This window comes from Vidua macroura, chromosome 6 (genome assembly GCF_024509145.1).
Source record: "Vidua macroura isolate BioBank_ID:100142 chromosome 6, ASM2450914v1, whole genome shotgun sequence".
Taxonomy (NCBI): domain Eukaryota; kingdom Metazoa; phylum Chordata; class Aves; order Passeriformes; family Viduidae; genus Vidua; species Vidua macroura.
The window spans coordinates 33,168,626-33,195,296 of record NC_071576.1 but is presented as its reverse complement, the minus strand read 5'-3'; the positions used below and the strand labels follow the sequence as shown (position 1 = coordinate 33,195,296).

The following is a 26,671-nucleotide window of genomic DNA, read 5'->3' as shown; positions in this document are numbered from 1 at the left end:
ACAAAATTAAATAATAAGCCCTTAATCATGATGTGACAAAAGTTGTCTCTGCTCCTATTCAACAAGGTTTGTTTTCAACCTGTGAAATTCTCTGATCAATGTTCATTACCAATTTGCCAGCTTCAAATACATGCAGTAAAATTCATACTAATTCTTCTATTACTAACTTTATTGCAGCATATTAGTGAATTTAAAGTTTCACAGAATTACTCCTATAATTACTATGCCAATTACATATTTGGACATGGACTATTTTTGTAAGGAATAAAAAAGGGCCTGCATTGACTGAGATCAGAACTGTCTGTATCCTCTCTGTCCTAAAAGACATCTTTTCACATTAATTCAAAAGAGAAAAGAAAATGCTGCCACTGCATTGCAGCTAACATGTTTCCTTCTTGCACCCTTCCCAGTTAGGCTACTGTAGCCTAAGGGACACTACAACTCATTACCATGGGTGGAAGTAGACCTTAAGAAATTATTTTCAGAATCACTTCAATTCTTGGCACCACTTCTATATCGAAGCCAAATTTATACTGAAATTATTATTATTTGCCTGTAGTAAACAAAATTTTATTTTCTTAGCTGCAGGATACAAGCTAGAAGCAGTTTTTACATGCTGGATTGGCAGAGAGTATGATTTATTTCCCTACTGCACTCAGAACTGCAAGTCTGAACAATCTCATGGGGCTATAATACCTAGTAGATGTAACTGGACCAACCTAAAGTGCATCAAAGACCTACATTTAAAAATAAAAACATTATGCCATTGTGCAGTAAAACTGAGACACCACAAGCCTCCCAGCTAAAAAGATGAGCAACAATGTTCAGCTTTTTCCCAGATATTGTATCAAAAACAGTATCAACACAAGAACACTTACTGTCTGCATTTTGGGAGCACAAGCTCGGCTGACTTTACAAAGAAGCTTCTGCACCTCATAGTAGTTCTGTCCTGTGACTTTCATTAGCTCCAAGAGGGAAAGACATAAGAAGTCCTGAAAGATTACAGAGCAATTCAGAGAGCACAACCTAGAAATCCAGGCTGGGAACTAAACTGATGCAATCTGTCCAAAATTAATACATATTCCACAGGTTTAGCAACTCCCCCTTCAGATACTTTTACACATTGCTGAGGTCCCCTCTCAGTCGTCTCTTCTTGAGGCTGAACAGGCCCAGCACCCTCAGTCTTTCCTTGTAGAAGAGATGCTTCAATCCCCTCTTCATCTTCAAAGCCCCTCACCAGACCAGCCCCAGGAGCTCCCTGTCTCTCTTGTCCTGAGGAGCCCAGAACTGGACACAGCACTCCAGGTGAGGCTCACCAGGGCTGAGCAGAGGGGCAGGATCCCCTCCCTTGACCTGCTGGCCATGCCCTTCCTAATGCAGCTCAGGATCCCATTGGCCCTCTTGGCCACAAGGACACACTGCTGGCTCAGGGACACTTTGCTGTCCACCAGGACCCCCAGGCCCTTCTCCACAGAGCTGCTTCCCTACCACCACAGGGACAGTAAGTACATAAAAGTTTAAATGTTTTAGTTAGGCATCCATCATTTTAAAGCTCTATTCTTCCAAGGCAGCAGGCCAGATAGAGTCTGAAATGCTCCCTACTTTATAGAAAGTAAAGCTCCCAGTTTAATTAAACTACCAAAAAGTGAACTCTACATGCATTAAAATAACACAGTCATGCACAAAAAAAAAAAAAAAAAAAAAAAAAGGAAAAACCAACCCACAAAAAAACACCAAAAAAATCAAACCCACACCCAAAAAACCCACCCCCCACAAACAAAATAACTCTTTCACCTGACAGGTGGTGATCTGATAGCGGCTCAGCCTTTCACACATTTCCTGAGACAACTGTGCTCTTCTTAGTTTCTTAGCAGCCATGCTTCCCAATCTACAGGGCAGACAAAAAAAAAAACGTTTGAAAGATATTTGAATATGACTGTGTGGACAATTCCACTAACTCCCTGCTAAAGAACACAGGATGTAATGTGTTATAGATTTCCCATGCGAGTCTGTATCACATTAAACTATATTACCAGTCTGAATGCAGTTTTGTTAAATTACATCTCATATTTGACCGTGTATGAGAACACACCAGTAAGACCAGAAGTGTCAGCAATGTCTATAGGGCAGATATTTCTGGGACATAAGAAAGCTAGAAGTTACACAGCGATGAGCTGAACAAGAACGCCTCATGCTATACTGCAGTGGCAAGAAATAATTATCTTTGGATGCCTGAATATGAATTGTAGAGCAATCACAGAAAGCATTCAGCCCTAGAATATACACTGCTGGAATACAACTCACTTTTGGTGAGCACTGACATTGAATTCTATCGCACAAAACGCTGTCCAGCCCAGTACAATCCAAAGCACACACATGCGTATGCTTCACCATGTCGGTTTCACACGTATTATTTAGGCAACATTCCTGGTATTAATTCATGGAGACATTCGGTCAAAACAAAGGCTTTTATAACGTAGTTAAGTGCAAAAATATCGCAAATGTTTACCATAACAGAAAACTGCTACAACTTTGCAGACGCACAGGCCTCCACATCTTTACAAGGTGGAAACTTTATTGCCCCATCTACAAAATTCTCCTTAAACAAGAAGGAATCCCAAAGCTCCAGGCTCCCCCCGCCGCACCAGCCTGGGACACGTGGATGCGCCCGCAGCCGGAGACCCGGCCCGGCTCCCTCTGAACCCCAGCAGCGAAAACCGCGGGCACCACAAAACCCGCTCCCGCCGCAACCCGCTCACCCCGCGGCTGGGGTGCCCCGCCGCAAAGCCGCCCCAGCCCGGGGCTCTCGGCCGGGCCGGGCCGGGCCAGCCCCGCCGCGGGAGCGGAACCGCGCACCCGGCAACTTTTCAAAGGTTCCCCGCGGCTGCCACCAATCATCGCGCGTCGCTGGCGGCCGGCGGCGCGCGAGGCATGCCGGGAGCGGTAGTTCCGGGGAGCGCGCGGCTGTGATGGCGGCTTTGCCCGGGGTAGCGTCCATCTGCAGCGGCTCAGGCAGGACACTGCTCTCCTTTGCGGAGACTGAGGGCCCGTGGGGCTCTTCAGTGTTCCTTCCGCCCGTGAACGTGAGCGCCACCCCGGAGGCAGGAGCCTTGCACGGCGCTCTTGTGCTGTAATGTAGGAATTCCTTCCGTCCTCTGCACAAAAGCGTCTACAAAACACGAAAGTCTCTAGCACGGAGAGTGCCGTGCACGCGGTAAGTCGTTAGTAAAGAATATTGGAATGACGTCCTTGTCTTCATATTTAGGGCTCACGGACACCTGGTCTGCTGCCAGCTGTGAGAGAAATGCCCCATAATGTGAATCACGGAATCAATTAGGTTGGAAAAGAGCTCTGTTGTCATCGAGTCCAACCTATGACCGAACACGACCTTGTCACACCCTGGCTCTGAGTGCCACATCCAGTCTTTCCTTAAACAACTGCAGGGGCAGTGACTCCACCATTCCAATGGCCAGTCGCTCTGTCTGTGAAGAATTTCCTCCTAACATCCAACCTCAACCTCTTCTCTATATCCTCTTGTCCTGCTGGTTACCTGGAGGGGGTGCCACACCCCACCTGGCTATAGCCTCTTTTCAGGTAGTTGTGGAGAGTGATAAGGCCCTAGCCTCCTTTCTGCCAGGCTAAACAACCCCAAGTCCCTCAGCTGCTCCTCACTGAACTCAAGAACCTTCACCAGCTTTGTTGCCCTTCTCTGGACACCCTCCAGTAGTTCCTGAATTGAGGGATTCAGAACTGGACCCAGTACTTGAGATGTGGTTTCACCAATGCCAAATAGTGAAGAATAATTTCCCCAGTCCTGCTGGCCACACTATTCCTGAATTTCTGAATGTAACAGGGAAAAGCAGTCATCAAACATGACTGACATTAATGTCTATGAGGTGAGTTTTCCAACTCACTCTAGGTTATACTAGAAAGTATTGAACTTATTACTATATATAAGTTATCTGCATAATCCTTACAGTACTAAAAAATAACCCAACTGAAGAAAAAAATGGGCCAAACTACCTTGGACATCTGAGAACTGAGAAACTGAGCACTGGGAACTGCATGGCTGGGCTTTTGTCTGTTCTGAAAAACAAATGCCACAGCAAAGCTGCAAACTATAGAACACTTCAGCCACTCTTCCAAATGAGCAGAACTTTGGAAACAGCAGAAGCAGCAAGAAGCTATCATATAATGCCCAACAACTGTAGTGTCGAAAAGGGCCAGGGAATTAATGTTCCTTTCATACCTTGAAGGGAGCTTACATGCTCAGAGAAGTCCAGAGGATTTAAGAAGCTGGGCAGGGAGTAATCAGCCCATACAAAAGCAACTCAGAGCTGTAGTGAAAAGGTAGCTGAACAGGGAGAGATGGCACGGAGGAAGAGCTCCTCCTAGTGTAGTCGGCCTTTAAAAGTTGACTTGAAAAATGTGAGTCACATCTGAGAAGATCTGTCTAAGGAAAGGGAAATATGTCTGTGGCTGCAGTTTAGTTTCAATGTAAAAAGAAGGACATGACCATACTATAACTTGTCATGAACTACAGTTTCCTCAGCACAGGGGTAGCAGAAGCCCTTCCTTCCCAGCAGAGGAAAAGGGAGCATTGCCTTGATGATTGCTTTTTCCTCCCACAAACTCATCAGGGTTTTCCCTTCACCTGCAGACCAACAGGCTTCCTTTTCACTTTCTACACAAACAGAATACCTGTTTTAAACCAGAGAACTCTTTTGGAACATTGGGCAAGGGAAGAAAATCTTACCAGCCAAGTACTTTAGAAAATTTGTGAGCAAAATCAATATAGCCAGGTGCCTCTCCTGCAAGTTCTTTAAATCTCATTTCTCAGAAGTGTCATGACTGTTCTCCGGTCTGCTTCTCAGATATGCAGATATACCTTTAAACCTGCTGTCAAATAACTGTGCATCATCTTCTTCATGTAACTCAAGGGAGAGAATATTCAGAGGATAACCAGCTTAGTCACTGTCAACATTCTCAAGCAGCAACACAGCAGGCAGCAGCACAGCTTCCATATGTTTGACTAGGACAGTAGTCACTAGGGAATCAGGACACTCTGCAAACTGCTGTGCTCTGTGACCTTGGTCAAGCCCCTTGACAACAGAGTGTCTGTTTTCCATCTTGGCTTTGTTTTTCCCCATTTAGTCTGCAAACAGAGGAAGTAGTGCCAGTCCAATAGACTCATGTGTCAGGCATGATACAGCAGAGAACTGTGCTAATCTAAGCCTTTCGCTGCTTCTGGAACTTAAAATAAGAAAGGATAAATAAAGCTAAGAGATTATTACTTTATAAGAGCTGAGTTTCACCGCATTAACATAAGAAGGTCATTTAAACTGGCAACACTGGAGGAAGAGTCACAGAAAGGCAGAAGTATAACAGCAATGACAAACAAGATCTCACAGAATCAAAAGGACCTAACATCAAGCACACCAATTAAAATTAAAAAGGGAATGGTGATTAGCTGTCTAAGGGGCAAGCAGAAAGGGATAGAGTCTGATTTGAAGGACACATGATGAAATACTTATCAGTTCTTACCCAAATAAATACTCAGTAGTTAATAATTCTAGAATTGAAAATATAATGGTAAAATGTTTCCTTTCTAGAACAGATTCCACAGAAAAGTTTCTTCCTCAAGCCCAAGACAGTCTTTTGTGAGCATTTTCAGATAATAGTTTGCATTCTGCAACATTTCAGATGATTCACATAATTGCTAACACAGTGTCAGCTTACTGATTCTGACTACAATCCTCAGGTTTATTACTATTTTCCAACTATCAATTCTTGCCTTAAAATTAGCAGTGTTCCCCTTCTCCTGTGAAAATGTCTCCCCAAAAGAAGCTACTCCAGCAGAATACAGCAATGATTCAGATTCACAAGGGTAATTCAGATATTCAGAGCAATTCCCCACCTTATGCTTGCTGACTAGTGTCTAATTAGTCTAATATATTTTTATTCCTTGGGGTTACCTACTTGATGCCTACCAGATTCTTTAATAGAAAGAAATTACCTGTGAGCTCTGGAGACTGAAACCAGTTATGCTGGTTTGCATGCTTTCCTGGGATTAAGGTCCCAAGAGGTTGCTAATAACAGTACACAAAGGAACCTCCAATGAATTATTCTGTCTGTGTCTGTCTCCCTAAAGGAGATGGAGATTTACTTCCAATCCTTTGAGGTTTCCCCATCACAAAAAAAAAAAAAAAAAAAATCTCATAAGGAGGCCTGCACCCTGGTTGAAAACACTTTCATGCTGTCCACACTAGCACAGTTTTAGCAAAGCTACTTCAACTTGAGATTTTGCCAGATGCATCTGCTCCAGGGAGAGGGTGGGGGAAAGGAAACCACCATTCTATTTTTCTAGAAGCTGCTCAGCAGTGTTGCCATTGGCTATAAAAAATTAAGAACAACAGACCTGTGAAAAAGTAACCCATCTTTTCATTTTGACTTATTCTTCCCACTACACCCCAGTCATCTGAACCGTCTGTGGATCGGATAAATCTTCTCCCCAAGCAATTAACCTTTTTCCTCCTGCTCAGGAAGGATTAAACCAAATTAATAATGAATCCTCCTCAGGTATTAGTGAAGACCTGTCTGACCACACACCTTTACACCAGGAAAAGGAAGATTTTTTTTTTTCTCAGAACAGGCAGAAGGCATGTCTCTGTTTTCTGCCTATTCACACATGCTGCTGTGAATCCAGAATTATCCACAACCTCCAAAACTATTTCAGAAAAAAGTAGACTGGCCACTGCAGGCAGAAGGGCAGCCCCACCTGCATGTTACAGCTTTGAAAAACTCATTTGCATTTGCTTTCTGCCCAAACTAGAACAAACAATTCAGAGACTTCAGGGATTATTCCACTTTTAGCCTGTACTCATCTAAGAAGATTACCCACCAAGATCAGCTTCCTACTTCATTTAGCTTTTTCTGGTTAAAGGGACAGGAGGAGTCATTCAAGTCTTTGGAGCTGTTAAGTTTCTGTTAAGATGAGAAGGCCATGAACTGATGCAGCAGCAGCATAATAGTCTATGTGAAGTTGTTACACAGCAGATCTTTGCCTGTACATGCTAAACCAAATTTACCCTACATAAAACAAACCTGACATGCTCCTGCCTTTCACCTGTGCCTTACCAGCAGTCCTTTTTTACTGCCTTGTCTTGACCTTCTGTTTACTGAAGTTGCCGTGTTTGTCCCAGTAGTGATGTCTGCAATCACCAGGCCTTGCCACTCTTAAAACAGATTTTCCTGCAGCTTTCCCTGAGATGCTGAGATAGACAAAGAAGTGACAAATATCACAGCAGGGGGCCTTTAGGAGCATTGTGACCCTTCACAGCATCCAGCCTCTATTGAGAAGCTGCAATTAGACTAGAAAAATCAAAGTAGTGATTTTTCACAGTGACCAGTAGTGAAAGTGCACTGTGTACCCCTTTTCATCACACTCAGAGTCAGACACCATGAAATTAGCACTGATGGTGCCTGGTTTTAGCAATTAGGGTAGGACATCTCTTGCTTTCAGGAACAGCCCTCGCTCCATCTGTAGAGTTCTTCAGTGGAGAAAAGAGACAACAGGAACCAGTGGACTCAACTGTAAGTGATGAGCTTTTCTGCTCAGACAACACCAGGAGAGAAGAACAGATCTCAGACACTCATCTCTGTGCAGTTGCCAGAAATGGGAGAAAAGGAGTCTTCACTTGTGATGTTACAGATTAACATGACGTTACAGATTGCTCTGATAACCCAGTAGCTGATGTCAACCCAAGTAGCTCTTATTTCAAACAACAGACACAGAAACCAGAAAGCAAACAAAGCCTGGAACATATAATTCCTTTAATTGTTTCAGTCTGGGACCTTTGGCTTTTGCGTGGTTTTCATTTTACTTACATTTAAAGCCATGAATGAGATCCCTATGGCTGGAACTACAAAGGAAACTGCTCCAGACATTCTCATCATTCTCCTCTAGAAGATGTTTTTGAAGTGTTTCCAAAGGTGGCCAAGTGGCCTGGAAGATAGAACACACCACCAAACCTGGGCAGAGAAAGCAGAAGAATGTCTCCACTGCCACAGTATTTGTGCCTTACAGTTTTCTGCTTGCCTGTGAAAGAATGAGACATCTTCATGCCCTGCAATTGGATGTTACTCATGCTCACACACACCTACAAGGAACTCAGCAGTCTCAAACAAGATCAAAACAGAGACCCAGTGTCCTGTGTCTTAGCAGTGCTGGAGAACAGATAGAAGAGTCTTATAGTGGATAATTACAGAAGATTTAACCACAGAGGAAAGAAGAAATCAGGTTAATTCTGTGGTGATTATTTTTTTACCTTTAAGCATGACACTTCTTATCCATTTTACTGGGATGAGCACAGAGCAATAATATATGCAAATATCACCCCAGTACTCCAGCACTGCAAACTCAATTACTATAGAGACTATCCAGGCAAGCATGTTTGTCACTCAGTGTTTGGGTACAGTGCTATAGCTATGATCACATCATCCTCACCCTACACTGTCTGCCCATGACAAATTGATTTTACAGAGCCATAGCTATTTTTTAAATAAATCACTGCAGCAAATTGTATTAAATTAACTATGCAGCACATTAAGCCTATACTTAATTGAAGTAAAATAGGACATCTGTACAGCAAGAAGCTGAATGCATGATTAGCTGTTTTGCTGAGCCTGGGTCCTATTAATTGTCTAATAACTAAATTTTTGTTTCAGTGGTCTTTAGGATAGAGGCTTATAAATCTGTATGAAGCATCAGAGTCCAATCCAGTTTAGCCACTGAAGGAATATTTTCCTGGACCTCAGTTTTCACACCAAAGAGGGAAAGGGTATGAAATGACAACACTTTCAGCCTTGCAAAATAAAATGCACCATAAGGAGAGGTGCCACTGAGCTGACAGAAGATGGAGATATCCTGACTTTCATCAGCTGTGCTGTCATAGCAGCAGTAGGGACAGGTGTATCCTGGGCTGTGTGACTCAACAGCCGTATGGTACCAAAAGTTTGATTCAACTGGCTCTCATTCGGCTCCCACTGGGAGCTGCGTGTTTCCCTGACCTCGCAGTGGGAACTTGCCAAGTCATATACAAAGGCCAAATGAGTTTTTAAAGCCTCTGATTTGAGCTGGCTTCATTTTAGGGCTTCCAGCTTGAAATACTTTCCTCCTCAGGGGTGCACAGCTGACATACTTCTAACTGGAGCCATCTGAAGAGAATCGGGAGAGAAATGTCCCAGACTGGTAAAACTTGAGTCACTCTAAATCTATGGTCACTTTTCAGATATCTAGGCTTGAGTGATAAGATCAGGAATATAGACAAGCCATCACAGCTGGGGAATGGGAAGATGAGCAAGATGACTTGTCTTAACTCTCAGTGTTATGTTTAAAATATGTCTGTATTTAAATCTATCACTCGACTTCCTTCTTACATTGATGAGAATTCATAATGAGGTCAGTGAAGTGAATAAAGTTACAGTAAATCAGGCTAAAAACAGAAGCAAAGGTTTGGGTATTAGAAACACGGATCATAAACACACAGTTTTGATTGTTTCTTTCTCTCTGCCTTTAATCTCACTGGGACAAAAAGAAGCTGGGAGAATGAATGAATGTCAGATGTGAAGAAAACCTTGAGCTTTCAATTTCCAGTTATAAACCAGGACTAGAATAGTAAAAAGCAGCAGAGGTCAGAAATGAGATAGAGTGGAAAAAAAAGCAGCATTCACCCTCTTATTCCAGGGATAATGGTTTCAATATGCTGTGTATGAAAAGAGACATTGGGAGAGAAAATCCAGAAAAAGCAGAATGTTTTACAGGGCAAGAGAGGGATACTTTTAATTGTACTAGACCTATGTGTGGTTCGCTCTGAGGTTTTGTAGCTGTAATTCTGCCATCCTACACCACAGTCTTTTACCTAAACCCCAGAGCGAGCGCCCAGGCCCTGCTTTGCCATCTGAGAAGAGTCAGAAGATGAAGAACAATTCTGGAACCATCCAGAAACCAATACTTCTGTCTCCATCCTGGCATACCCAAGAAGGGCAGATGTTTGGTTTCTGTTAGATTAAGCTTTTGGCTGGAGATTAAGCTTTGCTGTGGGTTAGCTGCTGATCCTTACTGGATAGTTTGCCTTTCTATCTGCCAAAAATGCCTAGAGTAACACACTGGCTTTTTTTGTGCAGTCTGTCAACAATCGAAATAAACACATAATATCAAAACTATGTATTTTAAGTGAAATGGAAAAAAAAAATAGGTTGGTATGGGCAGGAATTCTCACAGTCTTTCCTCCCCACTGCTAATTTCCTCTGCTTACAAGTGCCTCCATTCCTCCTTCTGCCGGTTCAAAACTTGAAGAAAAAAGGAAATTACTGACACCAATTCAGCCACGAAAGTGTGGATATTGAGTGAATCCAAGAAGAGAAAGACTTTCTTCTTATACACCAAGGTGGGAAGACTGATGACTTGGTACAATGAAATTTATAATGTACATTCCACCTCAGAAACACTTCCTGACATTTACTATTTCTAGCACCATTAACCTCTGTGCATGAGGATGGGGGGAACATAGTAGGCAGTTCATGTTTTTAGGCCAGCAGCACTGCAAAGCCAAACTGGTGCCCTATATGGCTCTGCAGGTTTTGGAGGGCACTTGCTAAAACCAGTTCCTTTCTCCTGTGCAGATTTCAGCACTTGAGGTAAATCCTGGTTTCCTTGGTTAATGGCCTTTCCTTACTAAAACATGGAAATTTGAAGCAGCTTTGTCTGAGGCAGAATTTAGTAATAACTGAGGTCCATGTTCCCTTTGGTTCTTATCTAATGTTAATGATTTCACCATTCAGGGAGCATAAAATATTCCCTCTGTGATTTAGTAGCATTTAACACACCTGAAAGCATGAGACACAGAATAACAAAGAAATTAGTCCAGACTAAGGATACTACCTTTTCCTTTTTTTTCAGGAACCAGTTGTAGGAAGGCCATGTGTGTGCTGGTGCATGCTTTTGTCTTGCAAGGGGCTGGGCTGCACAGGCATTCCCTGTTGGGAGTGTCCAGCTCCAGCACCTGCCAGAACCTGGGTAAGTACCACTTGTCTGTGCTGGGCCAGGCTGGTCCCAGAGGCTACTGAGCACTCTGGCTATGAGCTTGCACCCTGGAGTGCCTGTATCTGCAACTGAGTTGTACTGATACTGACAGATACTTCAGGACTGGATTTTAGAGGGGCTGGTGTCAAGGTTTGGATTGCTAAATCTCATGTCACTTCTTATTCTAGTAGGGCTTGCTCAGTCTTAATCGTTCAATATCTAAAGCAAATAAATTAACAGTCATGCAGGATTGGGAGTAGGAGGGAGCTTCTTTGTAAAACCTCATTAAAACATCTCTGTCTCAGTGTGTACAGTGAGAACCCCATGAGAGCTCTCATTGCATCTTTGGACATAATTGTCTCCCTTGCATGGTCTTCTGAGCTGGCCAGCTAATGATTTCCTTGGCCAAGATATCTGCATTTCAAAAACACCATACTGTGACACAATGCCCATTTCTGCCTGCCTTTACAGAAGCAGACAGTTTTCCCACACAGAAATAACCTTTTAACAGTTCAATGAGTAACTGCTGCTCCTCTGCTCAGGCTCAGCCCCAATACTTGGGCTGCACGGTGGAGCAGCAATGGGGATATTTGATCAATGCTATTGTTATAATAAAAACTATCCCTGATAGAGCTGTAGGTAAAATATCTCTTGGGAGCAGCATTTCTTGCTGACTCCATATAGAAGGCTTGGCAGAATGCCCTGTGCTTTTCAGATATTTTTTTCTGGTAACAAAAAAATCCTCCTGCAGGGCTGTAGAACCAGCCCCCTAAAGCCCTTGACCCTGAGTGTATAATCTCCCTGGAGACTCAGTGCACATGAAGAAACATAATCTTCTTGAAGCATCTGCTGTCTGTATTGTGTTAAAATATGACTGGGATGCAACTGTCAAATCTCCAGCTCACTCATTGCAGAATCCTTTACAGGGCAATAAAAAAGGCAATCTCTCTCTATTGCTTTAAGGAGGGGTATTTTATTGTGGCTGCAACCGGAGAGGTTTCTGTATCCAGCAGACATTTCACATGCTTTTGTGTCCTGGGAAGGTAACGGCACACAGCAGATGGGAAACTGGGCTGTTTCGCGAGGCCACGGTCACGGCATCACATGCAAATCCTTTGCCCACTGGGACCTCGTGGCGCATGAGCTGTGCTGGGGAAGCCAGGAAGAGCTTTCCTGCTTGCACAGTGACAATTGGCAAGGAGGCCTTGGAGGACAGTCTTGGCAAATGGATCAGTCTGACAGATCAGCTTTCCCGCTGGGCCCGAAAGGGAAGGAGAGATGTTTCTTTTCATAGAAGACGCAGAGAAAGGGGGTGTCTCCTGTTTTTTAGATTTTTTAATATATTTTTCTGAGCCAGTTGAGGACTTGGTCTCTGCCCTGAAGACATAGGTGTAGGGAGCAGAAAAGAGTGCTTTAAATATAGAACTAGCAAGGAAAGAACAATCAATATGGCTTGCGAATGATACTCAGATCTGTTCTTGTTTCAGTTTTCTGTATTTTTTTTCAACACTGTAAACTCATCCCCTTGACATCTGCCCTGCCCTTGGTCTCAGTCTCGGTCTTCCCTTCCCCCACTTCTCCCTTTAATGCTGGTGTCCTCATTTCCCCTTTTGTACATATGACCCTTTCACTATGCAGGGATTAGTATCTCCCTCATAAATATGTGAAATAGATACACAGCTGATTTAATTTGCTGGGTTTTGAAGGGCTAGTGAGACAGACTGGCATGGGGAGAAGGTCAGCTGAAGAAAACATCTTGGGTGCAGGATGAGTGATGTGAAACACCAGCACGAGTCCAGGAGGGAGACCTCAGGGGGCAGAGAGAAGGTAGTAAAACATAAAGGCTAGGCAAATATGAAAGAGCAGAAGACAAAGTCAAAGATGTCTCTGCTTCTCCCATTTGTTATGTATCTTCGAGGGAGAGATGAAAAAAGGGGGGTACATGAGAAGAAAAATGGGACCAGAAATCCACCCTGACTGCAGTGGTTTGAGTTGTTGGTAACTCATTCAGGAAGACATGCCAGAGGAGCCAAGAATAATGCTAGTCTAGTGAGATGGTGGCAAGCTAGGAGGGAGGCAGAGGTCTGGGACATGGGGAGGAGATGGCAGTAAAAGCTGTGTAACTGGATGGGGGTGCCCAGACTGGGGACACAGCTGATCTGAACAGGGATTCCTGAGGAGGGGGAGAGTGGCCATAAGGAGGTGACAACAAAGAGCTGGAGATAACAATGCTGTGAAGCCCCAGCCAAGAAAAAATTGTCAAGTGGCAAGGATTAAGTCACCAGATACAAAACAGGAAATTGAGATGAACACTCTAGCCCTAACAGGCAATAAGACCTTGCCAGGAGGCAGCTAGTGAGGCAGAGAGGACGGACAGGATGGGCAATAGAAGATAAAGCAGAGAAATAAGGTTTAATGAACCATACATGACAGCAGTCCAGGCCAGGCTTACTGCTGGCTTTGCCAGCAGCCATAAGGTTGCAGGCAGCCTTGCTGGGACAGTGTAACACCACAAGCTTCATGCTGGGTGCATGCCCAGAGGTCAGTGGCCAGGACAACTGCAGCCTGTGCTGTTGTTTGGAGAGGTTTGTGCTACTTTCAGCAGTCATGCAGCACAAAGCCCTTCCATAAGCAAACTGCTGGGGGCCATGCTGCCCTTACTGCAAGATCAAAGGACAGCTGTGCTTTGTCATCACACTTGTCAACCAAAGTATCATTATCATTACCATGCTAATTCCAATCAGGCCCTGCTGAAGAGCCAGTTCACCATCCAGTGACATTAAAAAGCTGTTTTGCTAGAGAATGCCCGCACTTGGCTAAGGTGGACACCAGTGTGTCACCTGAAGAGGAGTCGCACAGAGGAGGCTTCTAGTGTGCCACAAGCCATGCTCCACTCTGGTGTTGCTGGAATGCTCAAATCATCATCATTAGGGATATGCCTTCCTGGATGAAAATCCCCTTTCCTGTATGGAAAGGATCAACAGAGGTACCTCTTGGACATTTTGGTCAAGCTTTTTTATTGGTTGAACAGAGCTGAGATGTTTACTCTTATCCTTGAAAATTTCAAGAAACTTTTTTTTAATGCTTACTCTCTCTGATAATTTAGCACTTACAGATCCGGTTAGGGACATGCTTACATCAATGTGACAACAAAAACACAAGGCCTGGCCTGAACAATTTGCAATGTGACTGAGACTGGAGATAGCAGACACATCCAGTGGCCTAAAGATGGAGCAGCAGAACAGGATGTCTAGGATCAACATTGCAGCCTGGGTCCGAGTACTTTTGATTGATGCCTTAGCTGAGAAACAGGAGTGGACGGGATGGGTTTGGCTCAGCAGGGTACACACTGCTCTCCTGAGCAATTATAGAGTGCATACAGACTGGAAGCCAAACCCTATCAAAGGAACCAGAAGGTCTCCAAGTGATAACTCCCCTTTGATAAAGATGAAGCAGAATAGTATGGTATGTTTGCCTTAATCTTATTTAAACACCATATGTAAAACATGTTTGAAAAACCTAGGCCTAACTTCCCTCTCTGAGCTGACTGCTCATCAATTAGTCTTTCATCCCCTGATACATCTAACTGAGGCCATACCAAAGCACACAGACATGCAGCTTGCAAGGTCAAGAACATCCAACTTAGATCTTAACCTTCTTCATATGTATGTGGGCTTTATTTTGGATATGCTCTGCATTTCATCTGCTCAAGAAAGTGGCAGTGAGTGGGCAGCTAAACAGGGGATGGCTCTTGGTAGAAGTTACAATGCATGTATGCCATGAGCTATGTTTGTGCATCTAAACACACTCACTATATGTATACACATTTATGTGAACGATGAGGTGAAATTAAGTATTAGTCTACATTCACCGAAACTCATAGAGATTGACCAGAGAAGCTTTTCGCCGAATTTAGCCATGAAAACCTATTGTGTACTGTTGTGTGGAAGGTAGAACAAACACAGTGAACGGTAATTTCATACTTCCTGCTGTACTTGTGCCTGAAGGCAAGTGTGTAAAATGTTTTCTGCTTTTCAAAGCACTGACAACTGCAGCTGCTGGGGGCTTCAATGGAAGGTACAGCTCATCAGCAAATATTTAACACAGCATTTTTGTTCAATTGCCAAAGGTGGGGTTCAGACTTGGGGTAGGGGAGCTTGGGTACCTGTCACTACAGCATCGGCTTACAGTGGAGATAAAGCATGGAAAGGACAGGAGACTGCAAAGAAGCTGCTGGAGAAAAAGAAGCAGTAGGAAGAGCTGTGGTATCAGATGAGTGGTCTGACAACAGAAACAAGATCACAGATAAGCTCTGCAGTAACTGCAATGCAAGCTGATAGAGCAGATGGTCACCTCAGTTCAGCCTTTAACATAGCTTGTTGCCCCTAGCAATATTTACCCAAAAGTACTCTACTGATGGAGATGAGATTATGTAGCAGAGGGAATCAGTCCTATTTTATACAAGCTACTGGGCTGCCTATCGGCTCTGACAGTCCCTTCATGTGCTGGTTTTGACTTGGGCAGACAGAGCAATGTCACAATATGCACAACCATTTCTGGGACAGCTTCACATGGTGGAAACCAGGTAGCACTTCCTCAGTTTCCCTACTTTGTCAGAACATTATTAACTCACTCAACAAATCGGGGAACTTGGTTAAGAGGTAAAGTGTTAAATTCCCTTTTCTCTTTCTGAAATGGCCTTTTGTGAACTTTCATCAGCTCTTGATCAGTGCTATTTGGGGTTAATTCTGACCCATTTCAGTAATTCTTCAGAAGCAAGAATTATTTCATTAGTTTGTGAAAAGCACTTCAAAGATCCTTCAGTGAAATGTGAAAATATTTTTATTCTCATTCTCAAAATACTAAGGTAAAGAACCACACTGAAATAGCAATATAGAAATGTTGCAAAGGTGATTAACTGCAGTGGAAAGCAACATTCTTCACTGGAAAGTGTCCCATATTTGAAAGCTCATACAGCTCTAAGCATATGCATATCTCACCTATTTAATAAATATTGTCTCAACTGCACATTTATGTATTTTTAATAAAGAGAAAATTGCTTGAACTTCCTCCTCTTTCTGCATTACAGCATTAAAGCAGGATCACATGCCAAACAGTATAAACAAACAGCATCACCAGATACTTAAGGGTCTTTAGCTCCTAAATTGACTAAAGCATAAATACTAACTGATGTCAAACATTTGGGATGACCATTTAAAAATTGCTATTTTCTGAGACACTAATGAAGGCCATTCATGTCAGAAAATTCAGTGCCTACAATAGGAGGAGTGAGCTACCCAGTCTCCAGAGTAAGGAGTCAAAGAAATGGTGTGTATCTCTTAGAATAAAAACTGCCAATTTGCTTTAGACCTATGAGAAGTGCCAGATACAGAGAATATGAAGAGATTCTTTCAATCTAACTCTTGAAGATTTGGGAGTGTCACCACCAGTCCTTGCTCTGCCGCCATTATCAGCAGTGTTTTTATCACCCCCTCTACTCATCACAGTCCTTGTACGGAAGAAGCCCATCCTGGCTGTAGACTGGAGTTGCACAGCACACCCCATGCAATGCAGAGTGCAGTTGTGTGATGATACTGACCTGCTCCAGAGCTGTAAAAAGTCACCTTCCACATTTGGTCTTCAGGGTCTCAATTAAATAGCTGAAATCTTAAACAAGTAAGAGCACAAATAAGATAAGAAGCAGTGATTAAGCTTATATAGGATCTCTTTCTTCCTCTTAAGCATGGAATTAAGAGTACATTTTATAAGGCAAAATGAATTCCTGAGTAGGCGTTGCTACTATTTCAGATCCTGAAGTGGTATAGCCAAATGGCAGCACACACTGAGGTGTGTCTATTCTGCTTCTCAGCATGATTAACTCAGCAGGATGGAGAACAGCACTATATGGCTTTTAGGACCTACATTGGCTTAATGAGCATTAGCTTGTACATCCCAAGGTGACACATTTTTCCACAAAGTTGTAAGTTGGGAATCGCCTAGAGAGAAAGAGGACTGGAGATTTTGAACACTCCTTCTAGTTCAGAGTAAGTTCAAGCAATCATACATTTTGGGGCAAGCAAACATTTGCGTTTCCACAGGTAGCAAAGATTTCAGTGGGAAAGCAGAAATTTGTATTTGAAGATGTGGTGCCTTTGGACAAGTGCATCCCCAACCCCTGCCTAGGACTCTGTCAAAACAGCACCTTTTCCTTCCACATCTGTGTTAGCTGCCCAGGGGCCAAAAGCAGAGCAGGTGCTGGGGGCACCACCTGCTTCTGTAACTTCCCCTCTTGTTCACAAACCAGTTTGACTAGTGGTCAAACCCTTGACGGAGCAAAAGCTTGCCTTCCTAGAAGATATAAGCTACTCCACATGGTACAAATTCATTATGAGGTATGTGAAAGCCTTGCTTGTGATGAGCCTGAAGTTCAGAGCCTTAGAGCTCTTAAAATCAAAGTTGCCATGCCCAAGCAAAGACAGACCTGTGTTAGCATAAAACCTTGAGTGGTGCCAAGGTCCCTGAGCAGCTGCAGAGCTTGCTCCATTCTCTGGGACAGAAGGTGGAAGGAAGGGAAGCCAGCAGCTGGCTCAGGACACTCCAGGAGGAGTAAAAGAAGACAGGTTCAAAGGGAGGCCATTTGCCAAACAGGGACAATGCTCATCTGTTCTCACCAGCCCTGTGACCCAAAGTGGTCTTTAGGTGCCAAAGCAGCTGGGTAAGGTGACACACATTACTAACAGCTTCTGGTTTGATAAGACGCCATATAAGAAGAAAAATTTCCTTCTGCAACAGGTGATGGACCACAGAGGGATTTGGTAGCTGCCAGTGTGCTGGAAGGAAGGGGAAGAGAGTATTCTCCCCCTCAGGCGGTTCAGCTGCATTTTACAGGCAGAAGTGGAGGAAAAGAGTTTAGGTCTGCAAGCCTCCCCCTTGAATACAGGGCATATTGCATCTATTCAGGGCCTAGGATAAATTAAAATAGAAAAACATTTGGTTTCAGTTCACATCCTGGTTGTGGCTCATGTTTTATTTACATAAAGGGCAGAAGTTCCCATAAGTGAAGAAATCCCCTTTCTTTCTCTGCAGGTTTAAGAAAACCAGTCAGCAGCAGAGCTATGCTAAACTCAGGACTTCAGTCACCTGCTTCCTAATTCTCAAAGCAGCTAAAGCCCTGAAGTCTTTTTTTACCTTTTATAGTCACAGGACTAGTCAAGCAAAATCTTGATTGGATTATTCTGCTTTAATTACAAAATGCACTCAGACCAAAGGCGCAATAGTACCTGGTACGTATGTACACATTTCTCTCAATTATAACACAAAAGACCAAAATGCCATCTGGTCCTGCTGTAGATCAAACATTCCCCTCTGGCAAGATCTTTGGAGTATGAACAGATACCACAGTAATGCTTGAACTGCCTCTTGTGTGACGGACACCACACTCTGTATTTTTTTATCACACACTTTGAGATCCTTTAGGGTGTACTGTACACAAGACAAGTAAGAGAATAGATGCAAACTGGAACACTGGGGAGTCCATATCCCACCACCCCCTGGAAAAGAAAAGCAGAGATCAGGGTCACTTTCTCTTTGCTGCAGTTAGGACAAAGTAGATAAATCACAAGGTTTTTTTTATTGCTGGTGAACTCAAAACAGGCAACTTTAATCTACTGAGGAAGATACACATACAAACAAATGTTAGGCCTTGTGCGTTTTTTTTTCTTCTTAATGTAAATGTCTCTTCAACTTCAGTCCAGCTCCCAAGTTCTCACTGAGATCCTGGCAACGTGCTCTGGGCAGTTCTGCAAGATGTTATAAGAAGCATCACATGTATTAAAAAGGGAGATTTTGCAGAAAAGACAAAGCTTTGACAGCAGCCACGTTGCTCAGAAAGGAGAAGTCTGGCTAATCCTGCTGCATTAAGTATGTGGTATTATACACAATTAAATTATTTAAGAATTTGCCAGGTTCTTTTCTGTTTCTGGTGTGCAAGCTGCAAGTAAAGTGCACTTCTGGGTATAAATTACCACTCTATGAAGATGCAATAGCTGGGTGGTACACATCAGACACCAGTGGAAAGCAGACTACAACGGCTGTTTCAATGACACAGGCAATAAGAACAATGCCCTAGGATACTAGATGCTGCTGGGAAACCCTTCCATATTTTGAGTAGTTAAATATTACATCACTCAGCAAAACACAAACAAAGTGTCGTTTATATGGGACCTTCTTAAGTACAGACAATAACAGACACAACTGCTATTGCACACCAGGTTAGCTCTGCAGACAGCCACTCCTCCACACCACACTGCTAACTCCTTTTAACCTTTCCAAAGAGTTTTATAACAGCTAAGGAGAAAGCACGGATCCTAAGGTTCTTTCTATAAAGCTTAGGGTTTTACATGATGTGGGGGCGGTGTAGGAGGCAGCACAACACCACATTTAAGCTATACTGTGAGAGGACAACCCAGCTTTAGACACTGCATTTGATGATCATGACATGATCAGGGCCAAAATGGTGGGATCCCAACTCTCATCTGCACCTTGCAATTCTTGTTCTGCTCCAGTAGAGCTCATCTACATTATCCCACACACAAAGCTCTTTTTTTTCCTTCCATGTACAGTTTCAGGTGACTGTTTTGCCTGGGTTAATACTCCTGAGACCAACAAGGCTTATCAACTACATACTGTTCCTCTGATTTCATAACACTGGCATCACAGCATCAAAAGAACTATCTGTTCAGTGTTTGATCTCTTTTAATTTAATGAACTGTAAAAAGGGAACTCTAAATACCCACCTAAGTATTCTCAGTGATTTGGGATACATTGCATATCCAGGGCAGATTTGATTAAATCCTTGCCACCACTGTTTTCATGTGTCCATTGCCAGCAATGGATGCCATGTGAAAAGGGGAAGGGAAGGAATAAAATAATTGCTCTCTGTGTAATACAAAAAAGGATTAACACTGCCCTGTAAGAGCAGAACCAAGAAACCATTCTACTCACAGGGCCAGCAGTGCTTTTCCTCTCAGGAATGGCTGCACCAGGGCAAGAGCAGGTTCATAGCTGAGCACCCCCTGCCAGAGACAAGGGACATACACAGAAATGGCCCAACTATTTCCAAAATAAGAGTGGAATCCTACAACAGATTAGCATTTCAAACCAAATTATCCCTGGTACAGCTCTCCTGACTGTGGTGGAAGAACAAGAAAAAATAATCTGGCCTGGTACAGCTCTGCTGACTGTGGTGGAAGAACAAGAAAAAATAATCTGGCCTTTTGGGACAACTCTCGCAAACTTTCCCCATATATCAGTTCAGGAGTGAGACATCTGTCAGCTGGAAGCTCTCTGTTTCTTGCTAACTTCAAAGGCCAAGATTTGACAGAGTGAATTACAAACTTATGGCTGCCACTATCAAACACATTCCCTGCACCACAGCTGTCCTTGTTCTCCATAAGTGTTCCCAATCGGTTACATTTCAAACTGTCCCTGGTGCAGGTAGGTCTACAGTGAAGCCACAGCAGTCCCTCCTGCTCCACCTCTCTGCTGCTGCTCTCACACCCTAACTCAAAGCCTCATTCAGGCAGAGCATGAAGAAGTGCATGCTTTTCAGAGACAGGTGTTTTGGTTTTTGTTGTTTTTGCTGTTGTTTGCCAGTGCTGAAGGAACATGGGAGTCAGTGCCAGAGGACCAAATCCTGGGTTAGCCACATGGAGGTTTTGACCTTCAAATACAATGGACTGCAACCAGACTAAGTCATCAACATCACCAGAAACAGAGGAATCCCTGGAAAGGAAGGCAGAAAAGTCTTGTGGGCTATATAGTCTCTACAAGGTTTGCATGGCTGAGATGGGAGCTGGAATCTGCAGCAAGATCTGCTTTGTGGGGACAAAGGAGATGGGAAGACTTGCACTATTTCTTGTGCCTTTTGCCAAGATTCAGATAGCACAGATTATGGTAAAATTAACTTGGCAAAAAAGGCCTTTTTAGAAAAAAAAAAAAGAATGGAAAAAAAAAAAAAAGAAGGAAAAAAATATTTCTATTGAGTATCAGAAGTATCAGGACTGAGAATTCAAAAAGTACAATATCCATATAAGTTCAGCAAGATGTCCAGCACCAGATTATTTCATGGTGCAACAAAGAACCTGGGGAGAGGCCAATGGGACCTGGTGAGGGGAACACCATCTACCTCCCCAGCAGACTGCCAGTCTTAGGTACTTCTCAACAGCAGATGGATTTTGCTTGTTCCTGCAGCATCTCAGGTCCCACGGGAGGTATTGGTTGCAAGCAAGCACCTGAATATTGCCTAATGGAGTAAGCCAATCACTAACTCAGCTGGCGTGTCCATGCCCATCCACTGATTAGGTGGGGTTTTTTAGGATGCGTTTCCACCGTAGCATTTCTTTTTTCTTCTTTCTCCACTTTAAAGTGTAAGCAAAAGGACTGCTTTCATCAGTAATAAGTTAAAATCAGAAACAACCTAACTAACAAGTAACTGATATTGGTCCTTGGAGCCCAAAGAGTAAAATCCATAGAAAATCTATTGGTTCCATTTTTTCTGGTATATCCCATGCACATCCCCATTAGAAAAATGGGGTTATGAATCTTATACAGCAAGGAGCAGTACCTCAGAGCCAGAGCTGACTGTCAGTGGTAGAGATCTGGGCTCTCTCAGATTGCTAAGTATGGCTCTAAGTCGCTGCTCAATCCGTCTTCACGTGGCCATTGGCCAAGGCAACAGGCGCAGTGGGGGCCCCAGGCTCAGCAGTCTCATCAAATCGTAAGCGCAGGGTGTTTCTGATCACCAGCTGCTCCATGATGAAAGAAGCACAAAACCATGGGATGGCATACTCCAGGGTGATCAGGCCCATGAAGTCAAAATCAAACTGGGAATAGTCCCACGGGCAGGCATTGAACTGGCGTAGGATGAGGCCAGTGGTGAACTCCCAGAGGTATGTCCACAGTGTGTAAATGAAGCAGCGCACTAAAATGTTACACTTGTCTTTGAGATACAGATACATCTTCTCCACAATAAGGATGGAGGTGCCATAGATGAAGAGTGCCCACACACTGGTAACACCGGGGAACTTCCAGTTGAAGTTGACTACAAACTCCCAGGCAGCTGTGAACATCACCTCACAGAAATAGCCATGGATGGCGTAGAGGTACCATCGTGAGAAAGCTGTCAGAGGTTCTGCCGCAGCCATTCTTCTGCACTCACCTCAGCAGCACTCTGAAAGGAAGAGGGAGAGAGAGGGAGAGAAGAGTCAACGAGGATGTCACAAGTCCTTGTCCCCCAGATGGCAACACACAAACTTGTAACAATGGATAAATTTGAGAAAGAAGTTACTCTCGTTTTCACCACAGCAGATTTTAAGGCCTGGAGAAAGGTGGCATCTTACAAGGCTCCATGACTCAGGATGGGCCTGAACAACACATACTGCTCTGCCTGAAAAATGGGATGCCACTGGTATTACACTGGCAGTAAGGAGGGAGTTGATAAGTACAAGGGCTTTGCCAGGAGCAATGTTGCCAAAGAATTTACTCCCACAAGGAGTACACATCACCTATTTACTCTTTTCAAAAAACTTACTTTTCTGATTCTACTGTGGAATAGAATAATTGAACACAGAATTGTAAAACCGAGCCTTTCCAGCTGTTGCCTACAGTCTCTATACCCAAAATGTTTCCTGTAGTCTAAAACTGAGCTTTGATGGGAGCTACAGCAAGGGAACTGGAGAAGAAAATTCAGAGATTTTACACTCACAGACACCATACCTTGCACTCATTATTCAGCTGAACTTTTATTTTGCCTGTTGAAGAACTCATCCATTGTATGGCTAGCATTTATAAAATAATTTTCTTATGGTGCCAGACTTCCTGATACCAAGTAAAAAAGCACAAGAGAGCCACTGAAATCCATTCAGATTTGGCTTCAGGACAGCAAAGCACAAAGGAGGAGAATAAAAAGGAACAGCTGAGCCTAGAGAGGGGTAGTTAGTCATGATCAATAGGAAATGAGAACAAACCCTAATTGTCTATACAGGAAGAAATTGGTGAAGAGTTTTTGAAAAGGCACAATTTGCTTATCACTGAGCTGTTTCATCACAATTAGCTTTTACAATTTCTGTAGAGATTCACAAGTCTGCCATGCTACAGTCAATTACACGGGATGATTATAAGCATAATTTTACTAAAGCCTTGCAGATTTACACCACAGGATGGATTTGACCTCTTTCATCCTTGAAAGCTTACTCTTTCAAGTTGAGTTTCTCTGGACTCTTTACCAAGCACTATTTAACTTGCTCTGCACTTGTCAGTTCCGTGGCACAATGTGCTAGAGAAAGGACCACACTAACTTGATGTACAGTCATTCCATGGCATCTGGAAAGAGGCTGTTCCTGCCCTGCCCTGTAAACACAGTGCCTCTCTGAACAAAGTATTAGCATGCAACTGACATTCTGCTAGGAGGTAAGAGAAACTTCTATAAGGAAAAACAGAACTATAATAACAAACATGAAGAAGATATGCATAGGGGAATATTGAAAGTGAAAAGGACAGAGCTGTATCCATGATCCGTTCACACGTCTCTTAACCAGACACACAAATAACCAAAGCCTCGACAGTTCATATGATTTGGGTGCTTGAACAAAGACCCATTTTCTAATGGCAGAATCCATTTTACATGCTACAGAGAAAGCTCAACAGCACATAGTGAGCTTGTAGGTGAAAGAATAAAGAATCATTAGAGATTGCCACGTCTCCTAAATTCAATCCCAAGACACCCTGCAAGACAGCAGAGGAGGTGGCACATGAGAAATATGCAGGAGCTGTATAACCACACAGTCCATAAGAAGCTGATGCATAAGGGCACTGCAAACCAAGGAGAGTTTGTCAATGTAATGTTACTTGGTTAGTTTGCCAACACAGTTGATAAGCTTAGGACTCTGAATCCTCCTATCATTACTTCATTCTGACATCATTTCAAAAAGAAGTCAAAAATCAGAGGTACAGAAGTCAGGGAAAGCAGTAAGAAAGAGTCGTGATTTAAACCCAGCTAGCAACTAAGTGCCAGAGAGCCACTTGCTCACTGCTCTCCAGTGGGATGGGAAGAAGAATCGGGGAGGGGGGGGTGGGAAAAAGTACAACTCATGAGTTAAGATGAGTTTAATAATTGAAACAAAGTAAAATGTAATAAAAATGTAATTAGCTTCACTGGTAAGAGCATGATACTAATAATGCCAAGGTTATGGGTTTGATCCCTGTGTGGGCCATTCACTTAAGAGTTGGACTTGATGATCCTTGTGGGTCCCTTCCACCTCAGAATATGCTGTGAGGTTTCTGTAATATGTAATGTCATTATCCAGACAAGAAAATTATTGTAAAGATTTTACTAAGTTGCCAAGGGATTGTATGGTTTTCCTCTCTTTTCTAAGCCTAACTTTCACTTGTGATCCTTAGTCCTTGCACTTCTCTCTACAGCTTTACATTAAATGTACTTGAACTGTTAGCTGGGAGTACCCTTCTAATTTTGCAAATCTATTCACAAAGTTGGATCAAATGCACAGAGGGTCCTTCCCTCTTCATTTTCATCCCAAGGATCCCCTCACCAATTACTTCCATTGCCTTATACCTCCCTGCAAAAGCCAAAGACTAATAGCCATGTCTTGTTCTGCCCCACACTATATCCTCATGCAATGATGATTTCTCTTTCCTGGTTCTACACCAGGAAATGAAACCTATTTACTTTCTGTTTCTTTTTTATTGTTTTCAAAATATTTAGTCACTACTAGAAGTCTAATAATGGAATGTAGATCAGGTCTCGGACATCTACAATAATAGAAGTTAACCCATTGCAAAGAGTTTTTTTGAGTCACGTGGCTTTCACCACAACTGCAAAGAGACAAACATCAGTGCACTGGCACTGATATGTCTCAATATTTGCCTTCTCTACTGTCGTGTCTCCAGTGGGCCCAACCTCGATGGAAACTTCCTTCTTACAATATGCTTGCAAGAGTCCTCACAGACTTCCTGCTGACTAGGAGCATCCCAAGACAGGGCAGATGCCAGTGTGTGGTAGCCCAAACAAAACTGGTTCCACTGTCCTAGGCACTAAGCAAATCCACAGATCACAGCTCCTCCTGTAAAATATTTCATCCAAAATAAAACAAAAAGTACATAGTGAGACATAAAGGGAATGGAGGATATATTTAGGGGGGCTATCACAAGCCACAGCACATCACTGCACAAGCTGGGGACTGTACAATTTAATGGTTACAAGTCACTTGAGCATTTACAGAACAATTAAAACTGCTGCTTTTCCTAAGCATTGTATTTCCCAGCAACACCAAATTATCTGGTGTCTGGTAAGCAATACTGCACAAGAGAGAGGTCTCAAGAGGGACATAAAGGAGAAAAGTGTTGTTTTATTGGGCAGCAATTCATGATAAAAGAATCAAGCTGAAGAGCATGAGATTAGTGGGAGAAGCATTCAAACAGAAGACCAAGACTGGATTCAGTAAGAAATGCAGATTTGTGAAAAGCCTTAAGTAGATAATTGAACTTGGTGATGCAAAACTTTTGATGCAGTGACAGTAATACTGACCAAAAGGCTCTGAACATATGGGAGCTATTCAGTCTCCTCAGGAAAACAAATGACATTCATCACTTATAATGGGATGGGCAGCAGCTTCCTGAAAATCAGAAACACAGCTGCCAGCTATGCAATTGTCTCAGCAGAGAGCAAACAATGCATAAAGACTGCTCATGGATGACCATGCTTGCACTGAGGCTGCTCACACTGTGCTGTTTTGGGGAAAATAGGGAGCTTCTACATTCAAAGTTTTGAAAATGCTTTCCATCATCAGCAAGTTATATTTCAAATAGTTAAAACAGAAATAGTTCCTCTAATACAAAGTTATTAGGAAGCCTGAGCTAGGCCAGCACAAAATTTTTCCTTCTTTCTCTAGTAGGACCTTCTTTTCCAGCTTGCTGAGAAAAAAAAAAAAAAAAAAAAAAAGGCAAGTCTGTGGAAACCACACATGGACCTCCAAGGAACACTCAGTCCTTTCCCTGACTGCCCTGCCTGTATGCATAACTCTGCTGGCAACGAAGGGGCCAAGAACCCACTCCACCTACAGGAAACAAGCACAGACCTAAGAGGGTTAAGTATATGAAGGACTGAGTTTCTCTACAGAAATCTGGTTGCAGCAACAAGTTCACTGAGGACACAAACCTGAAAGGAGTGGCCAATAACCCCTAGTGCTGCGCAGCCCTTCAGAAGGATCTCAACAGGTTGGAGAGATGAGCAGAGAAGAACTGCCTGAAATTCAAGACAAATGCAGGGTCCTGCACCTGGGGAAGAGTAACTCCATGCCAGGACAAGAGGCAATGGGCAGAAACTGAGGCACAAAGTTCCACCTGAATATAAGGAAGAATTTCTTTACTCTGTGGGTGGTCAAGCATTGGACAGATTTCCTAGAGAGGTTGTGGAATCTCCCTCACTGGAGACACTCAAGTGTTGCACTACGACACAAGATAACTCACACACTCACACTAAGATCAAAAGAGCAAAAGGAAGGAAGTTTTATT

The 26,671-nt window shown here is 43.2% G+C and overlaps 2 protein-coding genes and 1 long non-coding RNA gene across 13 annotated transcripts in view; 1 reads left to right on the top strand and 2 right to left on the bottom strand.

Annotated features, from left to right (window-relative positions):
* Positions 1-2,873, bottom strand: part of RAD51B (RAD51 paralog B) — a 379,423-nt gene extending 376,550 nt beyond the window's left edge. For 10 of the 11 annotated variants that reach the window (XR_008437716.1, XR_008437714.1, XR_008437715.1 and 7 more), the window contains exons 1-3: positions 2,760-2,873; positions 1,795-1,888; positions 879-992 (exon numbers count right to left, since the gene is read on the bottom strand). Coding sequence is in view for 5 of the 11 variants with exons in the window: in XM_053981409.1 (XP_053837384.1) it covers positions 879-992; positions 1,795-1,878 (198 nt within the window). In the remaining 6 variants the exon portion in view is untranslated. Of the gene's footprint in view, positions 1-878; positions 993-1,794; positions 1,889-2,509; positions 2,529-2,759 lie in introns of those variants that run through there. The other variant, XM_053981408.1, reaches the window with a different exon arrangement.
* Positions 2,874-2,969: 96 nt separating this feature from the next.
* On the top strand, positions 2,970-18,441 carry LOC128809230 (uncharacterized). Its single transcript, XR_008437658.1, has 3 exons — positions 2,970-3,214; positions 10,961-11,077; positions 18,170-18,441. It is a non-coding gene; the product is annotated as an uncharacterized LOC128809230 (long non-coding RNA).
* Positions 18,442-18,694: 253 nt separating this feature from the next.
* Positions 18,695-26,671, bottom strand: part of TMEM229B (transmembrane protein 229B) — a 33,223-nt gene continuing 25,246 nt past the window's right edge. The window contains exon 3 of the mRNA XM_053981040.1: positions 18,695-22,313. Coding sequence (XP_053837015.1) covers positions 21,784-22,287 — 504 coding nt within the window. The 5' untranslated portion in view covers positions 22,288-22,313 and the 3' untranslated portion in view covers positions 18,695-21,783. The remainder of the gene's footprint in view (positions 22,314-26,671) is intronic.